The sequence below is a fragment of the Ahaetulla prasina genome, chromosome 3 (assembly GCF_028640845.1).
Source record: "Ahaetulla prasina isolate Xishuangbanna chromosome 3, ASM2864084v1, whole genome shotgun sequence".
NCBI lineage: Eukaryota > Metazoa > Chordata > Lepidosauria > Squamata > Colubridae > Ahaetulla > Ahaetulla prasina.
The window spans coordinates 126,560,137-126,585,944 of NC_080541.1; the positions used below are offsets into that span (position 1 = coordinate 126,560,137).

At 39.2% G+C, this 25,808-nt stretch overlaps 1 protein-coding gene across 2 annotated transcripts; it reads left to right on the plus strand.

Moving 5' to 3' along the window:
- The first annotated feature begins 132 nt into the window (after positions 1-132).
- NPL (N-acetylneuraminate pyruvate lyase) lies at positions 133-21,361 on the plus strand. Of its 2 annotated transcripts, XM_058178263.1 has the most exons (12): positions 133-210; positions 3,413-3,509; positions 5,078-5,151; positions 6,371-6,458; positions 8,745-8,802; positions 9,282-9,357; positions 11,274-11,366; positions 12,259-12,407; positions 12,863-12,909; positions 15,945-16,029; positions 17,521-17,560; positions 19,293-21,361. In XM_058178263.1, the coding sequence occupies exons 2-12, from the start codon at positions 3,445-3,447 to the stop codon at positions 19,448-19,450; spliced, it is 933 nt and encodes a 310-aa protein (XP_058034246.1). In that variant the 5' UTR covers positions 133-210; positions 3,413-3,444; the 3' UTR covers positions 19,451-21,361. The 2 variants fall into 2 exon arrangements, with proteins under 2 accessions (XP_058034246.1, XP_058034247.1); XM_058178264.1 differs by lacking the exons at positions 17,521-17,560; positions 19,293-21,361 and having other exon boundaries at positions 12,860-12,909.
- The last annotated feature ends 4,447 nt before the right edge of the window (positions 21,362-25,808 follow it).

The following is a 25,808-nucleotide window of genomic DNA, read 5'->3' on the forward strand; positions in this document are numbered from 1 at the left end:
TCCAGTCTCGGATACTGTGAAGAGTTAATTTCAACGCTGAGGACTTAAGTATCGCTTCCGGGCATGCTCAGTATTTCCGAAAAGTAGGAGGAGGAAAAGAGAGGGGTGGGGGAAAAAAACAGAGAGAAGGGCTGGGGGAGGAGATATTACTTCTGCTTACTGTAATTTTGAAACCGGCGTTGGGCAGCATTGATCCCAAATAGCGGAGTGGTAAGTTTATTGTGTATTGCATCTTTGGGAAGCATTGGCTTAATTTGGATTGGAAGTCGAAGAGTATGAGGATGAAGCCCTCTTTTGGGTGAAAAAAGGATCTCAAAACACCCGCAAAACAAGACAAAAACAAGAAAAAAAATCATGAAAACTCAAGACTGAGCAAGCGAAGCTAGTGACTGGCTAAACATCTGTGCTGTAGCTGATATTTTTCTTTTTAAATAGCTTTGTTAAACTTCAAAATTAAACGTTAAAATACAAACTAACATAAAAGGAAATCGGGACAAGTTAAAGGTGACAAGAAAAAAATACATCGAACAGCTATATAGTAGTGACTTCCGACTTCTGTTCAGTACTGAGACAATTATAATAATTATTTAAATAAATTTATTTTAAATATATTATTTAAAGAATTTAAATCACTATTTAAATTAAATAAATTAAAATTTTGTTTTTAAATTATTTAAAAATTAGTAATAATGTAAATAATAATTTGAAATAATAATTTAAACTCTAAGGTTAAATAGCGGCTCATCTGTTTTGGATGCCCTTTACAAAAAGCACATGAGGCTGAGTGTGTGCAAAAGCATTGGCTTTGTGTTCAGGGAAGGTAGCAGTGGTCTGAAAGTAGTTTTTCACATGAATTTAAGAGAAATTTAGGAACTTTTTTCTGTTTTTGCATAAAATGAAGAAGTTTGGCTTCTGCCAAGGAAATTGGGTGTATTTGTGCCCTTGTGAAACTTTAATAGTCCAATGCCTTCATTTGGATGAAACGTACAAAACACTGGAAATAGCAATGAGTCTTAGAAAATTCTTTATTTGTATGAGATAAAGCTGTGCCAGAAGTTCCACCTATCATATGTTGCTGCCTGTTAGGTGTTCTGAGAAAAGCCTAATTAAATTAGGTTAAATCTGTAGATAGAAAGCAATGATTCTACTCTGTCTGAAAACAAAGTAAGATATTACATTTTGAATTACCTTTGTTCTCTACAATTAACAGGAACATATAATTCTTGTACTCCTTTACAAAAATATAATAGCTGTATAGTATTAACCGAAGTAAATTATGCAATGAGTCCATGGAAGACAAATTCCAAATCTGATAGTAATATTGGGTAAATGCCCAAAAGAAAACTCTCAATGCTCTTCATGTGATATGAGAGCGAGAAAGAACAGACTTGACAGACTTGAACATTGGGCGCTATCTAACAAAATGAAATTCAACAGTGAAAAAAGTAAGGTTCTACATTTAGGCCAAAAAAACAAAATGCACCAGTACCGTATATGTGGTACCTTGCTCAATAGTAGTACCTGTGAGAGGGATCTTGGAGTCCTAGTGGATAACCATTTAGATATGAGCCAGCAGTGTGCAGCAGCTGTTAAAAAAGCCAACACAGTTCTGGGCTGCATAAACAGAGGGATAGAATCAAGATCACGTGAAGTGTTAGTACCACTTTATAATGCCTTGGTAAGGCCACACTTGGAATATTGCATCCAGTTTTGGTCGCCACGATGTAAAAAAGATGTTGAGACTCTAGAAAGAGTGCAGAGAAGAGCAACAAAGATGATTAGGGGACTGGAGGATAAAACATATGAAGAACGGTTGCAGGAACTGGGTATGTCTAGTTTAAGAAGAAGGAGGACTAGGGAGACATGATAGCTGTGTTCCAATATCTCAGGGGCTGCCACAAAGAAGAGGGAGTCGGGCTGTTCTCCAAAGCACCTGAGGGTAGAACAAGAAGCAATGGGTGGAAACTGATCAAAGAAAGAAGCAACTTAGAACTAAGGAGAAATTTCCTGACAGTTAGAACAATTAATAAGTGGAACGACTTGCCTTCAGAAGTTGTGAATGCTCCAACACTGGAAATTTTTAAGAAAATGTTGGATAACCATCTGACTGAGATGGTGTAGGGTTTCCTGCCTGGGCAGGGGGTTGGACTAGAAGGCCTCCAAGGTCCCTTCCAACTCTGATGTTATGTTATGTTATGTTATGTTATGTTATGTTATGTTATGTTATGTTATGTTATGTTATGTTATGTTATGTTATGTTATGTTATGTTATGTTATGTTATGTTAAATCTTGCTTTGTAAGATGGAGAAAAAGCATAGGATGTGTTTTGGATTAGGACAAATTAAAATGTAACAACACCTAACAAAATTCATCGACCTGTTGCACCAAAATTTAGCAGATTTCATATTCTCTTAATGAAGTTAATATTCCTGAAATTTATGGGTTTTTAAAATTATTATTAATTCCAATGCTAGTCAGTGAAAGAAAAAAATGTGATCTAAGTTGAATTGATGGGTCTCCGGAACAGCCCAGAATAAATAAACCTGTTTTCCAAATCTAAACAAAACGGGTCCATACTAAAACATCTGTTCATCAGTAGTAAGAGTCTTGAATATCTTTCATTCATCTTCATTTAACAACCCCATAATCCCTTGCGGGGTGGAGTCTGGGCAACTGAATGGAGCTAGCAGAGTGTTTCAATGGCTGGATGCCCTTTCTGTCGCCAATGTGGAGTTTTGTTCAGTAGATATATTCTCAGTGTGCCCAGAAAGAGAATATCTGCCTCTACCTAGGATCGAACTCGCAGCCTCCTGATTGTGAGTTAAGAGCTCTACCTCTAGGCCACTGCACCACTCCTCTTGAATATCTTCCACTGCTCCAAGAATATTTTTCTGGCTCCGGTCACTCAGGGCCAGTCAGATCTAGTCAACGTATAGCCTCAATCAGGGATGAAATGCTCCCAGATTGGACTGGATTGCGCAATCCAGTAGCGATTGTGGCCTGTAGTTTGGCAATCCGGTAGCGATTGCGGAGCCAAGCTCCACCCACCTGCATGCACAGGTATGCACATGCATTTGACACACGCATGTGAGCGAAGCGAATGCACACGCGTGGCACATGCACTTCCGAACCAGTAAAGAAGGTAAGGAGATCTTACCCCTGGCCTCAACATATTGTTGATGGCCTCAACTTATTGCATTCTTTGTTATATGTTGTTGATGAAACTCCACAAAGCTGATTGAGTCTAATGTTTCTATAGGATTTGTGGCCAGAGCCCTATACCAGAAATAGTAAGCAATGTTCTTGGAAGATGTTGACATATTTTTGGTCCTGAACTTTGCTGTAAAGTTTCATTATTAATAGAAATCACTCACTGTTTGGTACTAATTTTTGTTTTGTTACTTATTCCAGGCATTTCTTCTATATCTGACTCGGCTTGTTTCATGGCACTCCAGAAGAAACTACAGGGGCTGGTTGCGGCCACCATTACCCCAATGACTGAGGATGGGTAAATATTTTATAGATGTTAAAAGCAATATTAGATCAGTTTGGTGGGCTCAGAAATTAATTTAAACGTACCATATTCAAACATCTTCAAATATAAGGGCAATGGCCTTCCAGATAGCAATAATTAACTAGAGCCTTGAGTCTGATCATATTTGTTCTTTTGGTTCTTGGAAGTATTTAACATGCCTGTATTGCCTGAAATACCTTTATTTAACTACACAAGTGGAATGTATACTTTGCAATTTTCCTTTCCTGTTTTCTACATTTGCTAAAATCCATTTTTTCTCTGCACTTTGCTTTTATCCTTCCTGCATCCTGTACTTTGGAAAGGATTATAGGGGCTTACATTGTGCATGTATATGTATCTCTGTGTGTGACACTTATCAATAGAGCTGATTTTCAAATCCTCAGGTGTGTTTGAAGTAGTTTTTTGGTTTTTAGTCTATATAGATTCTCTCATCAGATGCAGAAGGTCCCAATGCAGAGTCACGGCCACTGCAATATAGAATAAACCAAGAGTTTTTAGAAAAAATACTACCAGTATCATTTGGCACTAGTCAATTTATAAAAGAAAATGCTGTAACAAACTTGTGCCTGATATTGTAAGCCGTCTTTTGTTAATATTTTGGAGACATTGTAGGCACATCCAGCTCCCATGCAAAGTCCACAGTACTGAGAAAGGTGGAATGAAACAGAGGAGAATGATCAGCAGCAGACATGATTACAATAGCAATGGGTACACACCATTGGAAAACTCGAAGGGCCAGGTTAGGTATTGATTATCCTGGAGAAATTCTATGTGGTTGCTGAAAGTTGGCATTGACTTGGTAGTACATCAATTCTCTCTATAACAAATACACCTGTCAGAAACTTTATTCAACTTTATCCATAACTGTTAAGGATGTAGATCACTCAATAACTCTTGTTTGGTAAACTTAAGAGCAGTTAGTGAACTATGAGGCTGCTGCTGATACTGTGCAAGGGTAAAGACACCCAAAATTAGCTTGACGTCCTCAGGCTATTGAAAATAATGTGATGTCAGCTTTGTTTATGTGAAGAATAGTTTTGAGCAAAAGTAGTAAATTTGAAATGAGAATATATAGCACAGGGGGCAATGCCTTTGATTACTTTCATATTTCTGGGACAAAATCTGTCTCTAGCTGGGAATATTTGAGACCTTTTGTTCTTCATTGATCCTACCTGGATTTTAATAGGAAAGGTGATAATGGAAATGCCTTTCTGTGTGTGCTAAAATTTGTTCCAAAGCAAAATCTTGAAAGTCAAATCAAAATTCAACTCTTTAACAGATTCTGTTTTGAACCACTTTCTGCTTGCTTTTATAAATTATTTTTTCCCCTTCATAAAATGTACTTCGGGGAATGTAGTAGAAGCTGCTTATTCAATCTTAATCTCTATTTTGTGCCAATGACAGAAGAGGTGGGGGGGGAGGGAAACCTGAAGCTCCATCTCTTTAAGAACTTTAGTTTGTAAGATGCTACTTGTAAAATATTTTTGTAACTAGCTCCATCTACTCTGTTATATTCCTTTTTTTTTTCTTTTTCTTTTTAGAGACATCAATCTCTCTCTGATTCGCCGGTATGTGGATTACCTAATAAATCAGCAAGGTGTCAAGAATGTATTTGGTAAGACATAGATTATCACATGTATTCCAAGGAAATTTTTCTTTTGAATAAAAAGAACAGCTTCTTGTTCAGAAATAGATACAGTATCAAATATGGATAACCAAGAAGAGATAATATGAATGGTAACTTATCCAGCATATGACCAAACAATACAAATTCAGTCCATTTGATTCCACTTTGTCCCTCTCTTGGTGTACGTGGCTAATTAAACTAGTGGTGTACTAACTAAGGTAAGTAAATTAATTACTAAATAAGATAAGTTTGGGATTATGTGTCCAAGAAAACTAGGACTTAAAAGCTCTCAACTGCCTTAGTTTAGCAGCATTCCTTAAAAAGAAATAGGCACTTGGGAGCTCGCAACCAGAGCAAGCAGGAGAGTAAATGGGAATGAAATTTGGAAGAGCTGATCTTCCAAGGTTTTGCAAATAATGCTTAGCTGATTCGAAGCAACTGTTTTGGCATCCCTCCAACCCAACAATGAAGTAAGCAATACCCCAATCAAGAAACTGCCGAAGAGCCACCAGCAAACAACCCAACCAAAGAATCCCTAAGACCAACACAGACAGGCAAGACAACAGAATATAAACTGACAGCAAACAGCACTCCTTAACTATGATAGCACTGATGATATTACCTAGTTAGGGTCTGCAAGAAAACAAGCAAGCTCAGAGCACACCAAGGACCCTTCATTCTGAGATGTGGCTGGGAACTCAAGTATCTGACACATTTGATGGACGTTAGTGAGAAAGGCTTCCTGCACAACCAACGAAACTTGGGAGTAAATAGTAAAACCATCAGAAATTAGAAATAAATGCATGTAAGTTGCAGATGTACTGAACTGAAAAAATATTTAGTTTTCTCAATATTAAGAAAATGCCTGTCATCCTTGCTTGATTTTTCCATTTTAAATTTTCTACTTGGTTTAGTTTTAATTGTTCCTGCTGGTTTGCATAACAAACAGTTCTGAATAATTTTGCTGTATTTTTATTTCCAAATATGTCTGTTGTGAATGTTCCCAAATAAAAGTTTTTTAACCTGCTACCTTTTGAGGGATGTGGCCGAGTAAACTCTAGGGAAGATGCCACCATTAGGTTTTGATATTTACAACCACATTAGATGCCTTGGAAGGAATGAAATGTAACTCTTCTTTTAACTTTCTTTGTTAAACACTTTATATTCTACTCTTTTTATATGTCAAATGTATATATTTTAACAATAGTGAATGGAACAACAGGAGAAGGTCTATCCCTAAGCATTCAGGAGAGAAAACAGCTGGCAGAGGAATGGGTTACTCAAGGCAAAGATAAGTAAGTAATTTTTTGGCAAAGATTGCAGTGTTTTCTGTGAAATTGTTGCCTAACTAAGTGAAAACACTCGATTGTGAAATCTGCATTCCCCGATTGCCGCTGTTGCTTTGGGGGTGGGTGGAAGTGTTAAATGCCAGTGAGTGAGATTTTTTTTCCCTACAGAATACTGCATAATAAGTTAATTCTTACTTGCAAATTCTCTGCTTCTTCCTGTTGTTGAACAAAGAGGAAAAATAGGAAGTGATTACTGTGACAGTTTTTCTCAACCTGATTCATTTCAAAGCTGCTGGACTTCACTGTTTATAATTCCTGATGGTTCGCTAAGCAACTGTCAATTAAGTTCAACAGATCTGGAACATACCAGATTGGATACATTGAATTAGTTATACCTGCTTTGTTATCAGAAGATGGGTAAATGCACAGGTTTAGCCATCTGTTAGAACTATCTTTTTCAGTTATCAGTTTTCACTGCCTGGTCAGGAGAAACAATAGCAGTTAGTGTTGCCGTCACGTGACATATTGCGACACTTTTCTTTTGTGGAGTTGGGGTGGGCGTGGCCTGCGTGTGAAGCATCCAGCCCAGGGGACACCAGTTTGACACCCATGGCTTAGACCTTTAGACTTACATACCACTTCACAGTGCTTTACAGCCCTCTCTAAGCAGATAACAGAGCCAGCATATTGCCCCCAACAATTTGGGTCCTCGTTTTACTGACCTTGGAAGGATGGAAGGCTGAGTCAACCTTGAGCCAGGTGGGATAGGCAGACTAGACAGAGGGAAAGAAAATTCTCCACTCGTTATACCTGCAAACCTCTCTCCAGTGTGGAGGCCAACATCAGCTGGAATGACAAAATAATTGACACCCTGAACAATAACTGATAGGAGTAATTTTAAGTTACTGCAGTTATGCATTGGGGATAAGGTGAAGGCAACATCATAGGAACAGGTTAGAAAGAACAAGAGATACCAACCCATGTCCTTACAATGGTTAGATACTAATAGGGAAAATCCACAAATTGCTGGCAATGAAAATGGCCCTAGCACTTAGACTTATATAACACTTCATGATGCTCTCTAAGCGGTTTACAATGTCAGCATACGGCCCTCAACAAAATGATCATGAGCTGGCAGAAAAAGATTCTGAAGTTTTGAAGTTAGTAGTAAAAATGCCTTTTCAAGGAAAAGCTCTCAACTCTTAACAGATACAAAATAATTAGAGGTTTGACTTTTTCACTTAATATGTAGTTTCAGATAAATGGTTCTGGACACCTGCATATAAGATTATATGATTGAAATTACTCCCTTTTTGGAGATGTGTAAAATACATCTTGTATTTTGTACATGTTGTAAATGTTGTACCTTGATGAATGTATCTTTTCTTTTATGTACACTGAGAGCATATGCACCAAGACAAATTCCTTGTGTGTCCAATCACACTTGGCCAATAAATTCTATTCTATTCTATTCTATTCTATTCTATTCTATTCTATTCTATTCTATTCTATTCTATTCTACAAGTAGTCCTCAACTTACAGCCATTTATTTAGTGACTGAAGTTACAACAGCATTGAAAAAGTGACTTATGATCATTTTTCATACTTATGACCATTGTAGCACCCCCATAAATTCAAACCTTTGGCAATTGGCATGCATTATAGCAGTTGCACTGTCCCAAGGTCATGTGATCACCATTTGTAACCTTCCCAGCTGGCTTCCAACAAGCAAAGTCAATAGGAAAAGCCATATTTGTTTAACAACTGTTAAGTAACAATTGCAGCGATGCACTTAACAACAGTGTCAAAAAAGTTTGTACAGTGGGGCACCACTCACTTAACTGTCTTGCTTGAAATTTTGGGCTCAATTGTGGTTGTAAGTTGAGGATCACCTACACTTCGTCCAAATTTTGAAATTCAGACTTGATGCAATGAGATGACTATAGAGAGTGAAGCCAAGTATTGGCCAAAGCTGTGGACATGGTGTTTGTTTGTTTTTTTAATAAAACAGGCATGTCCAGAGGCTTGATACATCCATTTAAATGCATCTCCTCTTCAGCAGTGGCTGCAACAATGGGGCTAAGGGATAGTTGCATTTCATTTAAGGGAACATAGCTCTTCCTCCTCCTCCAACTCTTCCTACATAAGATTGCTAAAATGTGAGCTTATCAGTGATAAACAGCAGGGTGATATAACACATAAAGCAAGATAGTATTGCGAAATAAGTAATCATCAGTTTAATTATCATCACCCCCATACCTTGATGATTTTTAAAAATTCCTTTCCCTGCAGACTGGATCATGTAATAATTCATGTTGGATCACTGAGCTTACCTGAATCCAAGGATCTGGTGAGTGTGTCTGTTTATGCACTTTTCTCTTTGTCCGTGCGTTGATTTTTGCACAGCAGAATACTGACAGCAAGGAGAAAACTTATCCAAACAGGAGGCATTATTCCAAAATAGGGTCTGAGAGATCAAAAAGGGAGCCAATTTCATTATCTCCATAGTTGTTGGCCTTTCCAGGTAAAGCCAGATAGGAAACATGATTAGATGAACTAGTTCTGCTTAAGGCTTCATTAACAAAATTTTGCAAGTTTAAAGGTACAATACGCCCCTACCATTTTTAACTGCCTCATAAATCAGGTTGGGTTCTTCCTAAATTATTTCTTCTGGTGGCTGTTAAGCCACTGGGGAGCTTATACAGTCTGAAATCAGCAGGTCCTGTTGTCATACTAATTGTTTAGCATTTCTCATTTTCAGCATTATTTATTTAACAATAGTGCCATATAAATATCTCTCTTCAGTTCATTTCCTTTCTTCATTTCCAGGCCAAGCATGCAGCCCAGATAGGAGCGGATGGCATATCGGTCATTTCCCCTTTTTTCTTCAAACAGGTGAATAAAGGTGAATAGATCACTGCATTGCATCAAATTGTTTTCCCCACTTGTCAGCCAGGTTTCATAAATGCATAAATGTGTAAATCAATGAAAAGATGGGCAATCTTTTGGTTAGAATTTTGGGCTCATATTAAAGATTCTGCAAATATTTTGAATTCAAAACTACACCATTATTCAAAGGAAGCTCCAAGCTCTGCAGAGAAAGCTTTTTTGGGGAGTTCATAAGCTGCTCACAGCTGTGATAAAATATCGGAAATGGTAGCAGTTTTTGCAAAACCAGCTCTTTAGCTGACTGCTGTTTCCAACCTATAATTTTGCCTCCAGGTTCCTCAAAATGCACACAGGCAGAGCTGTGTGTTTTTTGGTGAGAGTATAGAAAAAAGATGAATATAGCATTGCATGCAGACCATATATGAACAGCCCATATCTTGTGAAATCTCAGCAGCCAGATGAGGTTTACAGAAAAGAAGAAACAGATTTTTGAAATCCTTGTTGCTTCCTTGATGACAAAAGGCAAGATGAGCATGCTGGGTTTCTGCAAATTAGAGTGATTTACACAGAAAACTCCAGCTTTTATAATTCTGTCCCTTTCATTTAAAACTGGCTAAAGAAGATTCTATGAGAATCTTGCTTGGAAAGAATTACTTTTTGTTTCAGGCATCTACTAAAGAGCCTGCCAAGGTATGAACATTCAAGGAAAAGCTGAAACTTTTTCTGTTCTTATTCATCCTAGACACATGCCTGAATATTTACAAGCAGTGAAGACACATTTAGTTTAATTGATGGGTGTCCAATCTTTTGACTTGCCTGGGCCACATTGAGCAAAGAGGAATTATCTTGGGCTACGTATAAAATATATAATATACAGATCGTTCTCAACTTACAACCATTCGTTTAGTGACTGTTCAAAGTTACAGTGACACTGAAAAAAAGTGGCTTATGGCCATTTTTCACACTGATGACTGTTACAGCATTCCTATGATCACCATATCAAAATTCAGACACTTGGCAACTGGTTCATATTTATGACTGTTGCAGAGTCCCAGGATCATGTGATCACCTTTTGCAACCTTCTGACAAAGTCAATGGGGAACCCAAATTCACTTAACAACCATGTTACTAACTTAGCTGCAGAGATTCACCTAACAACTGTGGCAAAAAGGTTGTAAAACGGGGAGAAACTCACTTAATAACTGTCTCCCTTAGCAACAGAAATTTTGGACTCATTTGTGGTTTTCAGTAGAGGACTACTGCCTTTAGTTTTATAATATAAAATCATACAATAATGTTAAAAATTTATGATCTTGTGGGGTTGCATTATTAGATGTCCAGAACCTCATGGGGCTTGTGGGCCGCAGGTTGGACATGCCAGGTCTAATGGTTAAGGTAACAGGCCAGAAGCCAAGAGACTGTGAGTTCTAGACCTTAGCATGAAAGTTGGCTGCATGACTTTGGACCAGTCATTCAGTCTCTCAGCCCATAACATGAGACTCAAGCGTCAAGCTGGTCAGTCAATTCTTGTCACAACTAATGGATCAACATTTGATCTGAAAAAAGCAGACCCTGCACTTGCGGGAAAATGCAAAGAAGAAAAAAAGTGAACATATGTTCATACTTTTTTTTTTTTTGGTTAATCAAGAAACCACTGTTTAAAGTAATTAATATGAATTCAACAGCTAAAATCTTCAGTTTTGACAACCCAGTGCCCTTCGAAAGGGCTGGAGTGAGGTTCCATCAATCTTTTCCAGCATAGCCATTGGCACTTCTGCCTGCATGATGATAAAATAACCAAAATGTATAAAGTTGAAGAACACTGTCCTAAATGAAAGCCCCAAGTAATGCTTTTCCTTTTGCTTTCCCCATTTTCAGCTGCATATTTACAATTATTCTATGTTCCACATTGCTTCCCTTGTCCTACTTTAGATGAATTGGTTGCCTTCTTCCGGGATGTTGCATCTGAAGCTCCTAATATCCCATTCTATTATTATCACATTCCTCCAATCACTGGCATTAAATGTAAGTGCTACAAATGCAGAAATCCAGTTTATTTCAAAATAACTTTGGTTATACGCAGTTCTGTTTTATTTATTCAGTTTACGTTTTAAATTTCCGTAATTCATTTTCACCATCTTGAATTTTTAAATCATGTCTAAGTAATCTTCCTTTAAGGCTGCTACTCTATGCTTGTTTTCTTCCAAACAAACTTTCTTGAACACACTAGAATTGGTTTATTGGTAAAGACAGAGAATAAGACACTTCAAAATAATATAGTACAGGTAGTCCTCAACTTACAACAGTTTATTTAATGACTGTTCAAAGTTACAAAGGCACTGAAAAAAGGGGCTTAAGATCGTTTTTCACACTTATGACCGTTGTGGCATCCCCATAATCATATGATCAAAATTCAGACGCTTGGCAACTGACTCATATTTATGACCGTTGCAGCATCCCAGGGTCATGTGCTCATGAGCAAAATCAATGGGGAAGCCAGATTCACTTAACAACCATGTTACTCACCTAACAACTGCAGAGACTCAACTGTGGCAAGAAAGGTCATAAAATGCAACAAAACTCACTTAACAAATGTCTCACTTAACAGCAGAATTTTTGGACTCAATTATGGTCATAAATCGAGGACTACCTGTAGTCGAGTCAGGCCCAAATATCTTAATTGGGAGTGGTTTTAAATAAATATCTGGAAGATGCCATGTTACAAAAAGCTAGTCTGGGAAAAACTTCCCATTTTTAATAACTACTCTTGGCTTTGTTGAGTAGAATTGCAACACAGTATAGATGTGTGATAATTAAGTTTATTTTTAGTTTATTATTGCAACGATGCAATGGTAATAATGACTCTTACTTGATCAGACTTGAACTCTTGGTTTACTGCAAATCTCTTTTTGTACAGTTTGTGCTGAAGAATTACTAACTAGTATGAAAGAGAAGATTCCCACCTTTAAAGGGGTGAAGTTCAGTGACAGAGACCTCCTGGATTTGAGGCAATGCCTGCAAAAAAGTGAAGAAGACAATTTTGTGTTTATGTATGGTGTGGATGAGGTAAGGGTTTTATAGAGAACGTTGTTAATTATAGTGGACACAAGGTGGCTTCCTCTCAGAATACAACGAAATAGAGTTGTATTCTGAATGCTGAATATTCCTAGTGCTTTCCTTGAGCAAAATATGATATATTTTAATGCTCTACCTGGCGAGAGCCCTTGTCTTTGACTGGTTTGGATTTTAAAAGCTGAAATCTGTTTAGTAGAACAATCCCGAGAGAGAATGGAAAATCAACAGGAGGGAATGAATAGCTGGATGGGCTTTCCAGGGAAATAGACCGGGATGGGAAATAATTGCCATCTTGCCAGAGGACCTTTGTATGTCAAAAACAACATGATTATATTATTATTGAATGGTGTAGAAGTATGTCAGTTACAACTGGTTTTACTGGAACACTTCTGTTGGCTGTAATGATGTGTAAATAAAACCTACCATTTTTCTTTCTTACTAAGTAGCAACTGCTGAGTGCACTGGTGACAGGAGCAAATGGGGCAGTCGGAAGGTAAGTTATCTTTTGTACATGAGTGAAGGGCCTTTATGAATCGGGTGCTGTATCTTCTACAGAGGGTCGCCACAGGCAACATACTGAATCCAACTCACTGCGGAACAAGAGTTACACTAATATCAAAGAAATGGTGCAACAGAATCGTTAAAGAAAGGATGCAAAAGGAGGGACAGAATGAAATGTGAATGGCGAACATTAAAATATTTTTTTATTTATTTTAAATAATTAAATGGAATTTTTAAATTGTCTTGTGGTGAGTTGGCCATGGCAAGTTGGCCAAGATGTCCCATTCCCTTCTGTAGAACAGTCTTTCCCAAATGAATGCATATTAAGGTGTGCTTGAACTGTAACTAAACTTCCTAGCCAACTTTATTCTAATTATCAGCCAGCATTTTTTCCCCAGATCTTTTGAGACATTAACTAAAAGGATCTTGACATCTTGGCAACTGTATTCTCAGAATTGTTTAGCCCTTAAGAATTAAATATTAAGAAAAATCCTTCTGAGCCCTATTAGACAAACCCCAAGCCTCATTGCAATTCTGATTCATTTAAGGGCCAATTAATACAACTGATGGTGAATAATATTGCATTGGTGTAATTAATAATGGCATGTGAATTATTACCGTACTTATCATTGAGACATATGTATAATTGTGAGAACTAGCATAAAGTTAGATATACTTTTGAACAGTGTCTAAATATTAACTTTTGAAGTCTAAGCTGTTCAGGCATGGTTTGAAGCACTCAAGAGCCAATCTCCTGTTTCTTGAATGTTTCCATTTGTATACATTCAGTTCTTATATACAGAATGACGGGGGCAAAAATGTGATTTAGGTGGAATTGCATAACTGCATAGTACTTAACCACGCTGGTAATTTTAGATATTTTTTACAATCAGAATTAGTCCCTTCTACGTAAGAAAAAACAATATTTGAGCCATTCTATATTAGATTTTGAGTTAAAACACGCATGGAGAACTCATTGCTCATCTCTTCTGTAGTTTGAATTGGATCATTTAAGTTGTAATTGAAATGTGAATATCTTTGTTCCTTTTGTATAACTGCACAAATGTCACAGGAGTCCATTGGATAAATAACTAGGCTATTAGGGATGAATGGTGAGTGAATCTTTGACCTGTCCTAGCTGAAAAACCTGTTTCTTCCTGTTTATATCTGCTTCCCTATGTGTGAAGCCAGCTTTAATGTTTTAAATACAAAAACAATAAGTAAAAAGGCTGTCCTCTCTCTCCACCCCAAGTACTTATGAACCAGCTAATTTTCTTCTTTTCTTGATTGTTGGACTGTTTCATTCTGGAATATGCATGTATACACAATTTTAAAATTTGGGGGGAAATGCTTTCCCAAACTCCAATGTGAATGGAACAATGTGCCATTAAAATTGATTGGGGGTGGGTGGGTTGGAAGGAATATTGTTTTTAAAAAGGAAGCTTGAAGAGACATACTTTTGCTTGTATGAAAGGGTGCTAAGCAAAGGATTCCACATTTTCTAATAACAATTCCATGAAAACTTAGACTTTTGATCGTTCCTGAAATTTGATATCCTCTATATAGTTGCACATCCAGCTTCTGCACAGAATACTGCTACACTGTTTGCTTTGCTCTAATTGCAATTGCAGATAGTTCTTGCTTAATGTCCATTCATTCAGTAACCATTTGAAGTTTTGACAGTGCCAAATGAAAGGACTTTCTACCAATCCTTCAAGTTCCAATCATTGCAGTACCCCTACAGACACATGAACAAAATTTGGGCCCATGGGACCGTCTTTTGACTGACTGCCTACCCACTGCCACCAGCTGTCCCCATGGCCTGATCCTGCTTCACCTCCTGCTGCACTACGCACCATTATTGTGCTGGCCACGGCCTTCTTTCATGCAAGTACGGTTGTGGTTTTTCTAATAATAATAATAATAATAATAATAATAATAATAATAATAATAATAATAATAATAATAATAATAATAATAATATTTTAATTTTCCCTTCTCCTGAAGGACTCAGGGCGGTGCACAGCCAGAATAAAAATACAAAGAGAAACAATACATATAATATTAAGAACACCCCTTAAAAAACTTATTCAATTGGCCAAAAATTTAAAATACAATAACACCCTATAAAAATTTACAAAAATTTAAAACCCATAAAAGTAAATTAAAAATTTTAAAATCAAGCCAGTCCAGCTAGACGGAATAAATAGGTTTTAAGTTCGCGGCGAAAGGTCTGAAGGTCGGATAGTTGACGAAGTCCAGGGGGAAGTTCGTTCCACAGGGTAGGAGCCCCCACAGAGAAGGCCCTCCCCCTGGGGGCCGCCAGTCGACATTGTTTGGCTGACGGCACCTAAGGAGTCCCTCTCTGTGAGAACGCACCGGTCGCTGGGAGATAGAAGATGGCAGTAGACGGTCCCGTAAATATCCTGATCCTTCACAGGCCAGCCAGGGCTTCCATTCACAATCTAGTCAGGGTCTTCCTTTATGAAAGAAGCTTGACATGTGAAAGAAGACAAAAGGAGAACCCAACTTTCCTTCATACGCATGGCTTCTTTTGTGAAAGGCCTGGGTAGGGCACAAAAGGAGGCCCTGGGCACAGTGCAAGAGAAGCAAAGGCTGCACCAGTGTTAAAAAAAAAAAAAGCATGAAAGAAGCCCCACCAGTCATGCGTGGTGCAGCAGTCAGGACTGCCAGGGGGTCAAAGCAGGTAAGTGGGCAGCAAGAGTTGGCAGAAGAGGCAGGCCCTTACCTAACCAGAGCTTGGGGCTGTAAATGACCAAGATGGAAAAATGGCTTGAATCAGGGTATATCCTCACCTAATAGTCAATGGGATTTGGTTAACAATGTCAATGTCAACCTTTTCCTGGGATTGTGGTCACTAAGCAGTGCAGTCAGGTCATGTTGCATTTTATGACCACATTTAGCAATGGAAATTTTGGTCCCAAATACTGTTGTTAACCAGTGACTGCCTGCTTGTGTAGACAAGTCTTGAATGTTTTAATTTACTTTTATCTCTTTTTTTAATAGTACATATAACTACCTGGGCTGGTTACATAACTTAATGCTGGAAGCTTTTGCCTCTGGAGATTTGTATACAGCACAAAAATATGAGGTATGTTGTTTCTGACTGAAAAGTAAGTCTTAAGGTCAAACTCAACCTCTGATGAATTACATGGACCCATTTATGTTAGTTTTGTTTACCAATATGGAAGCGGTTTGCCATTACTGCCTTCTAGATTTATGTTATTGTTGTTACTTTTCACTCTAGCTTAGAACCTGGGATTTCCCATTGATCTCCTACCCAAATAGTAAATTTAACAGATCACATAATTAGATCCCGGCGTGTACATCTGACTAAAGCCAATTGCAAGTTGCTTGTTGTTTGCTATATAATTACCACTGGGAGTTGGGCATCATGTAAATTTAATAAATTAAACTAAATTAAAAATTAAACCATATCATGTATTACAGTCCTATGAAAGTATTATGAAATTGAAAGCGTGGAATTAATTCAGAAATATTATACAGATTAGAAGAGAGTGGAACAGTGTTTGGATGAATTACGGTAATAGAAAGAGATAGAAAGTGACAAGACAATAGACTTCAAGCATTCTTAAACAATTTCTTAAATTAAATGATTGCTGATGGGAACATATCAGGTTGTGATCCATAAGAGGTCTGGCTCTGAAAATAAAAATGCTCTAAAATGTCCCCCCTTTCTCATTTATAGAAATTAGTGTGAAATGGCATAATAGAATGTAATTCCTTCGGCCCCATTAGTCCTCTAGGATCCAATATATCTTGGATTATCTTGGATAATTTTGCCTGAAGTGAATATTTAAAAAATTGGAATGTCATCTGTGTAATGATACCTTGCTTAATATGCTCATGTAGCTCATTAATCCTGTGCTATTACTTTCTGAAATAACATGTCCAAAGAGGAACTAAAGTGCAATATAATGATTATATGCCGATTATCCTCCCCACAAGGCTTTTATTACTAACAGCCTCAAAAGCAACTGAAAATTCCAGAATTAACAGTCATATTTGCTGTTGATAAGGTCTTCTAGATGTGATCCAATCAGTGTCCATTTCAAAACTGTACCTAAAATCAGATTAAAATAGAATCAGGTAATTAGTCTCATAAAAGAGAATCTGGAATATAACAACAGTTCTGTGTAATGAATCAGATAAAGCCTATATAGGTCTTTTGAATCCCAGAATTGTTCTTAATATTCTTATTATTAATAGTGGCCAACAAAGACAAGAGAGATACAGTATTTTCCTCTTGTGCTCTCTCCCCATTAACACCTTATTCTCCATGAATTATTTTAAAGTAATTTTGACAACTTCAAGTTGACAACTATAGACTTCAGTATACATTGTGTGAAGAATTTATATAGGAACTACTCAGTCCAACTGCCTTGTTACAAAAGAATATATGTAAGTACCGGTAACCTTTAGCTATTACAATAGTTGTTTCAGAAACCTTTTCCTGGTTGTTTCCATTGAGACAATTGGGACAGACCCACAGCTGTCTATTGGATTTGAATATAATACTGACTGCATTAGATGAATAATAATAATACTTTGTTTCTCTTAGTTTCGTATTCAGGCGTTCTTAGGCTATCTCATTTCACTAGGTGAGTACTTCAGTAATTTAACCCATTTGCTAAACAGCTGGCTAACATTGACTGAATGCTTCTCACTTTTCCCTAAATAGTTTCCATCTCCCAGAAGTTGTTCTGTAGAATTCTATTCAAGCATGTTTCATTCATTTCTTTTACGAATTGCCCTTCATATTTTCTTCTACTGGTAGCCCTCGCCTAATGGTAATTGGGCCTGGCAACTCCATTGTTAAGCAATGTGATCTTAAAGTGCAATATCACATAATAGTGCTGCTTAGCAACAATTCCAGCAGTCCCCAATTACTGTTGTAAAGCAAATCGCTATTATTAAGCAAGGACCTCATGTGACCTCATCTTTTGATTTTCTGCTGGCTTCCCCACTGATTTTGCTTGAGGTAAGCTGACAGGAAAGTTCATGAATCGCAATCACATGACTGTGGGGCATTGTAAAGGTTAGAAATCTGGGCTGCTTGCTGTATGTCCAGATCAGGATCACGTGACTGCTGGGTGGGTGGGTGGAAGGGCAGGTTGTGATGGCTGAAACGTCGAGGAATTGTTGTAAGTACTATTCATTCAGTACTGTCATAAGTTTAATCAGTCACTGAATGAGTGGTCATTAACCAAGAACCACTGTAGTTCTAGATTTCTTGTTTTCTGTTTATTCTCCTTTTCCTACTGTGTTTTTAAGGATTGTGTAGTTATTGCAATCTGAAGCAGGTACAACTGTCAACTGATCCTTAAAGAAAGCATATGTTTTGTTAGGATCACATAGTAGCCATTCACTTCCAGGAATTGAGGAGGCAGTAAAGACAAAGCTACATCTGTCCCCACTTCCTTAACTCTAGCCCAGAAAAAAGTGTGCCTTCTTTAGGAGCCACTGACAGATACAATGATTGTACCCATCCTAGATTTGAAACATCTCTTATACTTTGACTCTGAATCCCTATCTTTCTCATTTTAGTACAGGTTCTCCTTGATCTACAACCATTCATTCAGTGACCACTCAAACTTAACATCCGCGCTGAATGAATGGTGGGTTACAACCAGAGTTCTGGCTATCCCAGTACCCACACAGTCACGTGATTATGATCAGTTACTTACGTTGCAACTTATGACTGGTTGTGATCGCTATCTGCAACCTTTTTTGTTAACTGCCCTACAAAGGCAGGGAAGGTCACAGGTCACTAGGGTATCTCCCACCGTGCACCTTCTTCTTGTTTCTCTATACCTAAATCATGCTAGCCACTCCCCCACAACCTCCCTGAATCTTCACTGCAGCTCTTCTCTTGCACAGCCCGCACACCCTCATGTACCCTCCCCAACCCAGACTGCACCTTTCATGCACCCTCTCTTACCCTTGCAATACCTCTCATGCTCCCCTTCACATGCCCTCCCCAACCTGCACTGACCTATCATTGCAACACTCCCCCTTCTGGCAGAAGCAACTTGCCTGTTCGCTGGCCGGCGACTTGCAGCTTTCTGCCAACTTCCCCCTGACTTTGGTCATGAGAAGCCTGTGGGAAGTTGCCTTGCCTAACAACTGTATGATTTGGATAACGAAAGCAAGCAGAGTTGCAAGGATTGCCATTGCTAAGCATTGTGGTTGCGTTTTATGACTGCATTGCTTAGGCATGGAAATTCCAGTCCTAACTGCAGTCGTAAGTCGAGGATTATCTGTATTACATTAACACATCATCAGTTGATATGCTACAGTATGTTAACTGAATTATTTTTGCACTTTGGGCAGGCTATGGTGTTCCACAAATCAAAGCAGTCATGACATTCATTTCCGGGATCCCGATGGGCCCACCACGACTTCCACTTTCACCTGTCTCTGACGACTTCATTGCTAAAGTAAAAACCAAACTGGAAAGCCTGAATAACTGTCTTTCTGGTTCAGTTTAAACCTCACGGTGGTCTTAAAATATCCATATAATTTGATAAACAGGTAACTTGAAATGTAGTGTTTGAAATACTTGAGGATTGCATCATTTTCATGAGGTTTCATGAATTTGGTCTGGGCTACTTCTTATCCAAAATGATCTGGCCTTGTTTGTGTGGAAGATGATACCTGCTTCTAGTCTGCCAATGCTGTGAAGTTTTCCAGAGGAAAGAGACTAACTTTGAAATAGGAGGATCTTGTTTCCAACAAAAGAAGTCTTATCTCCTGAAATTCTTCTGCAATCTTAGAGAGCATGGCACAATTTAAACAACTGATTTATTTCTTATTGCTTTCATATCTTGAAGTAATATGAACAATAATGTAGTGTTCAAAGCTCTGCATTTATAGAACCCAAACTCTAGAAGTCTTTTACATTTATTCTTGAAATTTGCATACTGTTGAAAACTTGAAATAGGAACATGTCCAATTGGAATTAGGAATTGTAATTAACAAGTGTTTTCTAGCTTTTTTTTTTTAGAGAAAAACAAGCACCATTTTTTTAAATAATGAAAGAGTAACCAAAAAAAGGAATAAAGTTAACTATACACTCCTTGCTTAGAAGGCTGAACAACAAAGTATTATTTAAAAAAGAAATAACCTGGGATTTCATCTCAAATCATGAAATGGAACTTATTCTCAACATGATGTGTTGAGCCTTATGTTTTTGTTTACTACGACGCTTTTTAATCATAGGCAGCCTATGAAATAAGTATTCGCCTCAAAGTATATTATAATATTGCAAGAAAAGGGGAGGATTGTTATACTAGCCTTGGATGACACTGTTTTGATGTGAAAATTAGTAAAGCAGGCATTCTAACCATTAGCGGTTTACTAGGGTCAGGAGTGATAAAGGAGACTACACATCATGGAAAGAAATTCCTTTCCATCTGATAATATCCTGAATAACGCTTCCAAGCTACCAAACCTATCCCAATTGATTATGGGAGTTATAGTTCAAATAAATGGATGAAACAGTAGCAGATACTATCATTTTGTGCAAGTCTTTAAAAGGTAATAAGATCTTAAATTTAAAACAACACTCAATGTCAAAAAAAACCTAACTTGTTATATTTTTTAACCCATGCTATTATTAGTAGATATTCCCTTTTGCTGATCAAATAGGAAAAAATGAAAGCTCTTTACAAATAATGATTATGCTTCAAATACATCCTGACCATTGTATGTTTAGCATAAGGTTTTCCTTGGATTATGACAGCAATTGGGATTAAGATTTCATACCCCTGAAAATATATCTTAAAATGTGTTGAACATCTTGCCTGTTGCATTAGAAGATGGGCAAGATATTCTTCATGAGAAATTGTTCAGCCCTTTGTTTCTAAATGAGGACTGCCTTTTAAAATTCTTTCTATTATACTGGTAATCCATTAGTTTTTGGTCTTATAGAAAACAAGGAACTTCAAAATCCAATCATATTCTTTCTTTATATCTTAATTATAATGTGCTTCCAGATAGTGCTTTAATGAATAATTGCCCACCAATCATTTATACTTGCTGTTCTTTCTATAACTACCATTAATTTTCTTGCTGCCAAAATTTCACCAGTGAGAAAAATATGCAAGGGCTTCATGGTGCCTTTTTATAGTTACAAGTAGGAGTCCTCTGCCTAGAAATACTATTATTGTCTGAGCTTGAGTTGATCGAGTAGGTGCACTTTCAAAGCTAATATCAAATGTATTTCTGCTTCTGTTAATATGGAAATACGTTAAATGCTGACAGAACAGAGGAAAACAAAAAACAAACAAAGCTGCATGATTGTTTCATGCAGCTGATTGCCTGCTGATGACTGATTGCTAACTACTGCTAATTGTTTCCCTAAATGCTATTGATTGAATAAAGTTTGTTTCCCAAGTGACTGTAATGTGTCCAATTGAAGTATTGCTTTTGATTACCCTTTTGAGGTAGATGGGAAGTAATTGTTCCATTTTACTCTGCCCTGGTTAGATCCATTTGTAGTACTCAAATTTTAGAACAAGTTCAGAGATAGTTATTGAAGTGGTGAATGATGTGGAAACCTGATCCTTTGAGGGATAGTTAAATGATTAGACCAGTGGTAGTCAACCTGGTCCCTACCGCCCACTAGTGGGCATTCCAGCTTTCATGGTGGGCAGTAGGGGTTTCATCCGATACTGAAGCACTTTCCTTTTTTTTAATTTAATTGACTTTTTAAAAAATTTTCATAGCATTATTTAAAAATTTTCATGAGGTTTTCATGAGATTCCCTGTGACAATTTAAATTTTTGAAAATATACTATTTGTATCACCCGCACATAAGTTTAGTTCACGTTACGTAAGTGAAACTAAATGGCGCTATAGTGTGACCGCAAACAAGAGACTCATCCCAGAATAGCTCGCGCATCTCCCCCCGAACTGGTGGATGGTTAGAAAATGTTACTACTAACAGAGATACAAAATTGGGCGGTAGGTATAAAAAGATTGACTACCCCTGGATTAGACTATAGGAAAGACAAGTGAAAGGAACATATAGTAGGGTTTTCAAATACTTGAAAAGGATGGGTTGGCTTATTTTTTATTGACCCAGGGGGCAGAACAGATCCAATGCCAGGCCAAACATAAAGAGGAATTTCCTGACTGTATGAGCTATCAATCAGCAGAGCAGGCTACTTTATGAAGTAGAGTTCTCCTACAATGGACTTCTTTGAACAGAACCTGGATGGTCACCTGTCAGAGGTACTTTAAGGCAGTAACCTCCAACCTTTTAGGCACCCGGGACCAGTTCTGTGGAGAGAGGTTTTTCCACGGACTGGCAGGGGTGTGGTTTTCCTGTGCTGCCTGCATTCCGCAGATGGGGCTTCGCTTGTTTGCATGTCCCAGTTTCTGGCATGCCACAGACCACTGCCAGTCCATGGTATGTGTCCCTCCCCCACTCCATTTTCACTGGCAGAGGGTTGCAGGAGGCCGTCCCAACTGAAAATGGGGCCTGGGGAGTGCACTTATCCCCTTGGATTCGCTGGCAGAGGGCTAGCAAAAGAAACTAAAAGCAAAACAAAACAAAAGCAGGAATGTTTCCCCTTTTGCATTTGAGCATCCAAGAAGGGATAGGAAAGGAGAAAGGGAAAGAGGAAAGACAAAGAAAAAGAAAAAGATGGGAAGAGAGCAAGGAAGGAAAAAGAAGGAAAGGGGAAGTAAGAAGAAAGGAGATTGAAGAGGGAAGGAAAAAGAAGAAAACTAAGGAAAGAATTAAGTCCTGCCTTAGCGCTTGGCCACCAGCAGCCCTTTTGCCTTTTCTCCATCCCTTGTCTCCTCCTCCTGACCTCTTCTGGTGGTCTCCCATCCTATCTCTGAGGATGCTCTGGTTACAAAGCCAAATCTCCTTCCATGGAGAGGGAATGGGTCTCCCTCTGACCCACACACTTTGCCCTCCTGCACACACCATGAGCAACATGGCCAAGGAGAATGAGAACAGCAGCAACCTCGAGGCGGTAAGTGCAGCCGGGCACCCCCTTGGGGAAGCAGGGCTGGGCTGGGTTGTGGGGTCCCAGGGCCCTGGGAGCTTGACAGTCAGGCTGGCCACTTGCCTTCCGCTGCTTAGGGCTCTGGACAGCCTGCATTACTGTTCGGGGATCCACATAGCCTGAGAGGGACGGCGAGGCTCCTCTGGAGAATAAGGTTCTGGTCTCATCTTCCTCCACTGGAGACCATGGATCCCCCCCAGGCCACCACAAGTGCCCAACCAACACAAGTGATGTCGAGCTGGCCACGCCCATCCCAGCCAAAACAACCCTGATGTGCACCTCAGTGATACCTCTGCTCTAAAGGAATGCAAATGACCAGGCTCTCTGCAAGGAATATATTGTAAATCCTTCCATTCCCCACTATCCAGACGGAGCTGAAGAAGCTTCTTGGATGAGAAGTGAAACATCTTCAAAGAAAAACAAAGTCAAGTTGCCTCTTGAAAAAAGCACCTTTGGGACAATCGTGACCTGGATCAGGGGTCACCTACCTTTTGGACCTCAGGGACCACTAAATTCATACTTTTAAATCCCGTGGACCACTAATATGATCTGCCTAATGACCGGCTGGGTGGCCGTGGCTAGGTCATCATGTGACTGGATGGGCATGGCCAACTCCTTGCCTGCCCGCCCGGGCTCTTTAGGGCCCCAACAGGAAGCAGGTTTTGGAGCTAAGCAGCCACCAGGAGAAAGAGTTGGCAAAACAGCTGGCTCAGTTCAAATTGGATCTGACCGAGGAGGCTCAACAGAAGAACCCCTGTTCTGTTTCCTCCTCCCAATACTCCCAACAAAAAGTCAGTCAAAGGCCTTCTTTAAGTTTATTTACACTTGGCTGGATTCCTTCTGGCACAGAGATGTTCTAGCCACGTCTCCCCACGCGCCTGCCAAAATCTCTAAAGATAACTAGAAAATTATAAAGCAAGAGTCACTCGCGAACAGATTCTTCCTTCCATGAAACAGTTTGCCCGCACAAATTCACTTCTTTGTCCAACACAAAAAGCCAAGAAGCTCCGCCTCTTGCCTTTATCTGCTGTGGGTGTCGCTCCGTGACTCATCATTCCCTGAGCCGGTCCCAAAGCTTCCTCCGCTGCGCGCGCCGGTCACGTCTGCGTAGTCTCACATCGAGCCAAGATTGTTCTTGGGGCGTTCCCAAATCAGAAGAAGGCCCGGGGGAATCAGGCCTTGCCAGCCCTCCTCTTCCTCCTGGGTCAGTGCCAGGGAGGGAGAGGGTCCAGGGGAAGCAGGCCTTGCCAGCTCCTCCTCCTCACTCTCTGAATCATTCTCCTCCTGGAGTCCGAGTCCAGGAACCTGGGTCACAACAATCCCACTGAGGACTAGGAGCATAGGCTTTCCAAGCAGAGGGAAGACCTTTCCAAGCAGAGGGCGCCTTGAAGCTCAGTGGGCTGAGATGGTCAGCCAGTTCCAGGCCATGAGGCAGTCCCACTGGAACGAAGCCCTCCAGCTCTTCGCCACCAACGGCACTTCCCTCCAGCCTTCACCCAAAGCCCCACACCAGGAGGCTGAAGCAGATCCTGAGTTGGAATTTCTGCCCCCCTCCGACCCCCACAAAAAGACCCCGAAACGGAAGACTCTCTGCAGCAACACAAATGTTCATTGCACATAGGGGCTGTAGTTTGGGGACCCCTGATTTAGTGCAATATAAAAAAATGCAAATAATTTTTCTGCGGACCACCCACATTTTCTCACGGACCACCAGTGGTCCATGGACCACCGGTTGGTGACCGCTGACCTGGATGACTTTCAAAATGTTTAAGAGAGTACTTTGTTATGTATTGTTGGAAGAAATATCCATCTGGGTTCAGTTCCAAGTGGGGACAAAGACACTGGAAACATGGAGGCTGCTTGGAAAGATGGTTTAATGGTGGTCAGGATCACATGGCTTGAGTTCCTGAACAGAAAAGGGCTGAGGTCCTGTGTGCTCCCTGGCTTTATGCTTTTTCTGAGCTTTGAACTTTCTGGGGCACAGGAAGAGTATCCTGATTGGTTGTCAAACTCCCAGGGGGTGGGGGTCTTAGCTAGCCTTGCTGGCTGATGTAATCTTCCCAGGTGCCATGTGGTGAGTTTCTGTTCTAGATGGGTTCTATTATGATGCAGATGATGGTTGACAAAGGTGGGGGGGAAATGAGTGAGCTTAGCTGAGGCTTTAATGGCCCATTGACAAAGGTGGGGGGGAGTGAGTTTCTGTCTCTGACCCATTGACAAAGGTGGGGGGTGGCAGGAAGTTGCAGGGAGCTGCTTTGTCTTTAAAACATGTTTCTCCATTTCTCATCCAGGGAAATATATTCTGCCTTTTAAATATTTTCTAAAATATTTCATTCTTCTAGGAGGGGGGTGGGTGCTAAATTCCTACAGTATACAGAATAAATGAACATAAAGAAAATTCTGGGCGAAGTTTTAAATGCACTTGAAATGAGTCTACTGCAGATTTGAATAATAATCTCTTACGAGGAGAAATCTCCACAAGGGCTCTAATACATAGGTGAATAAAACCAATAATTATATCTGGGCTTGGGCAAAGTTAATAGTATTCTATACCCTTGAAGGAGCTAATTAATTCAACAGGAGGATTTTATGTTGCCAGGTAAAACAATCACTATACTGCTTTTATATACAGTACATGCAAATTTATATGCTAAGCCTGCACCCCGTTTTCATTATAATTTAAGCTACTGTACCTCTATGGTTCCTACTCCCCAACCTACAATCATGAATGAAGCAATTACTTCATGAACCTGTGGAATAGTCTTTGACCCATAAGGCTTTACTGTTATTCGTTTAAGGTGCCCCAAGAATTGTGTTTGCTAAGACA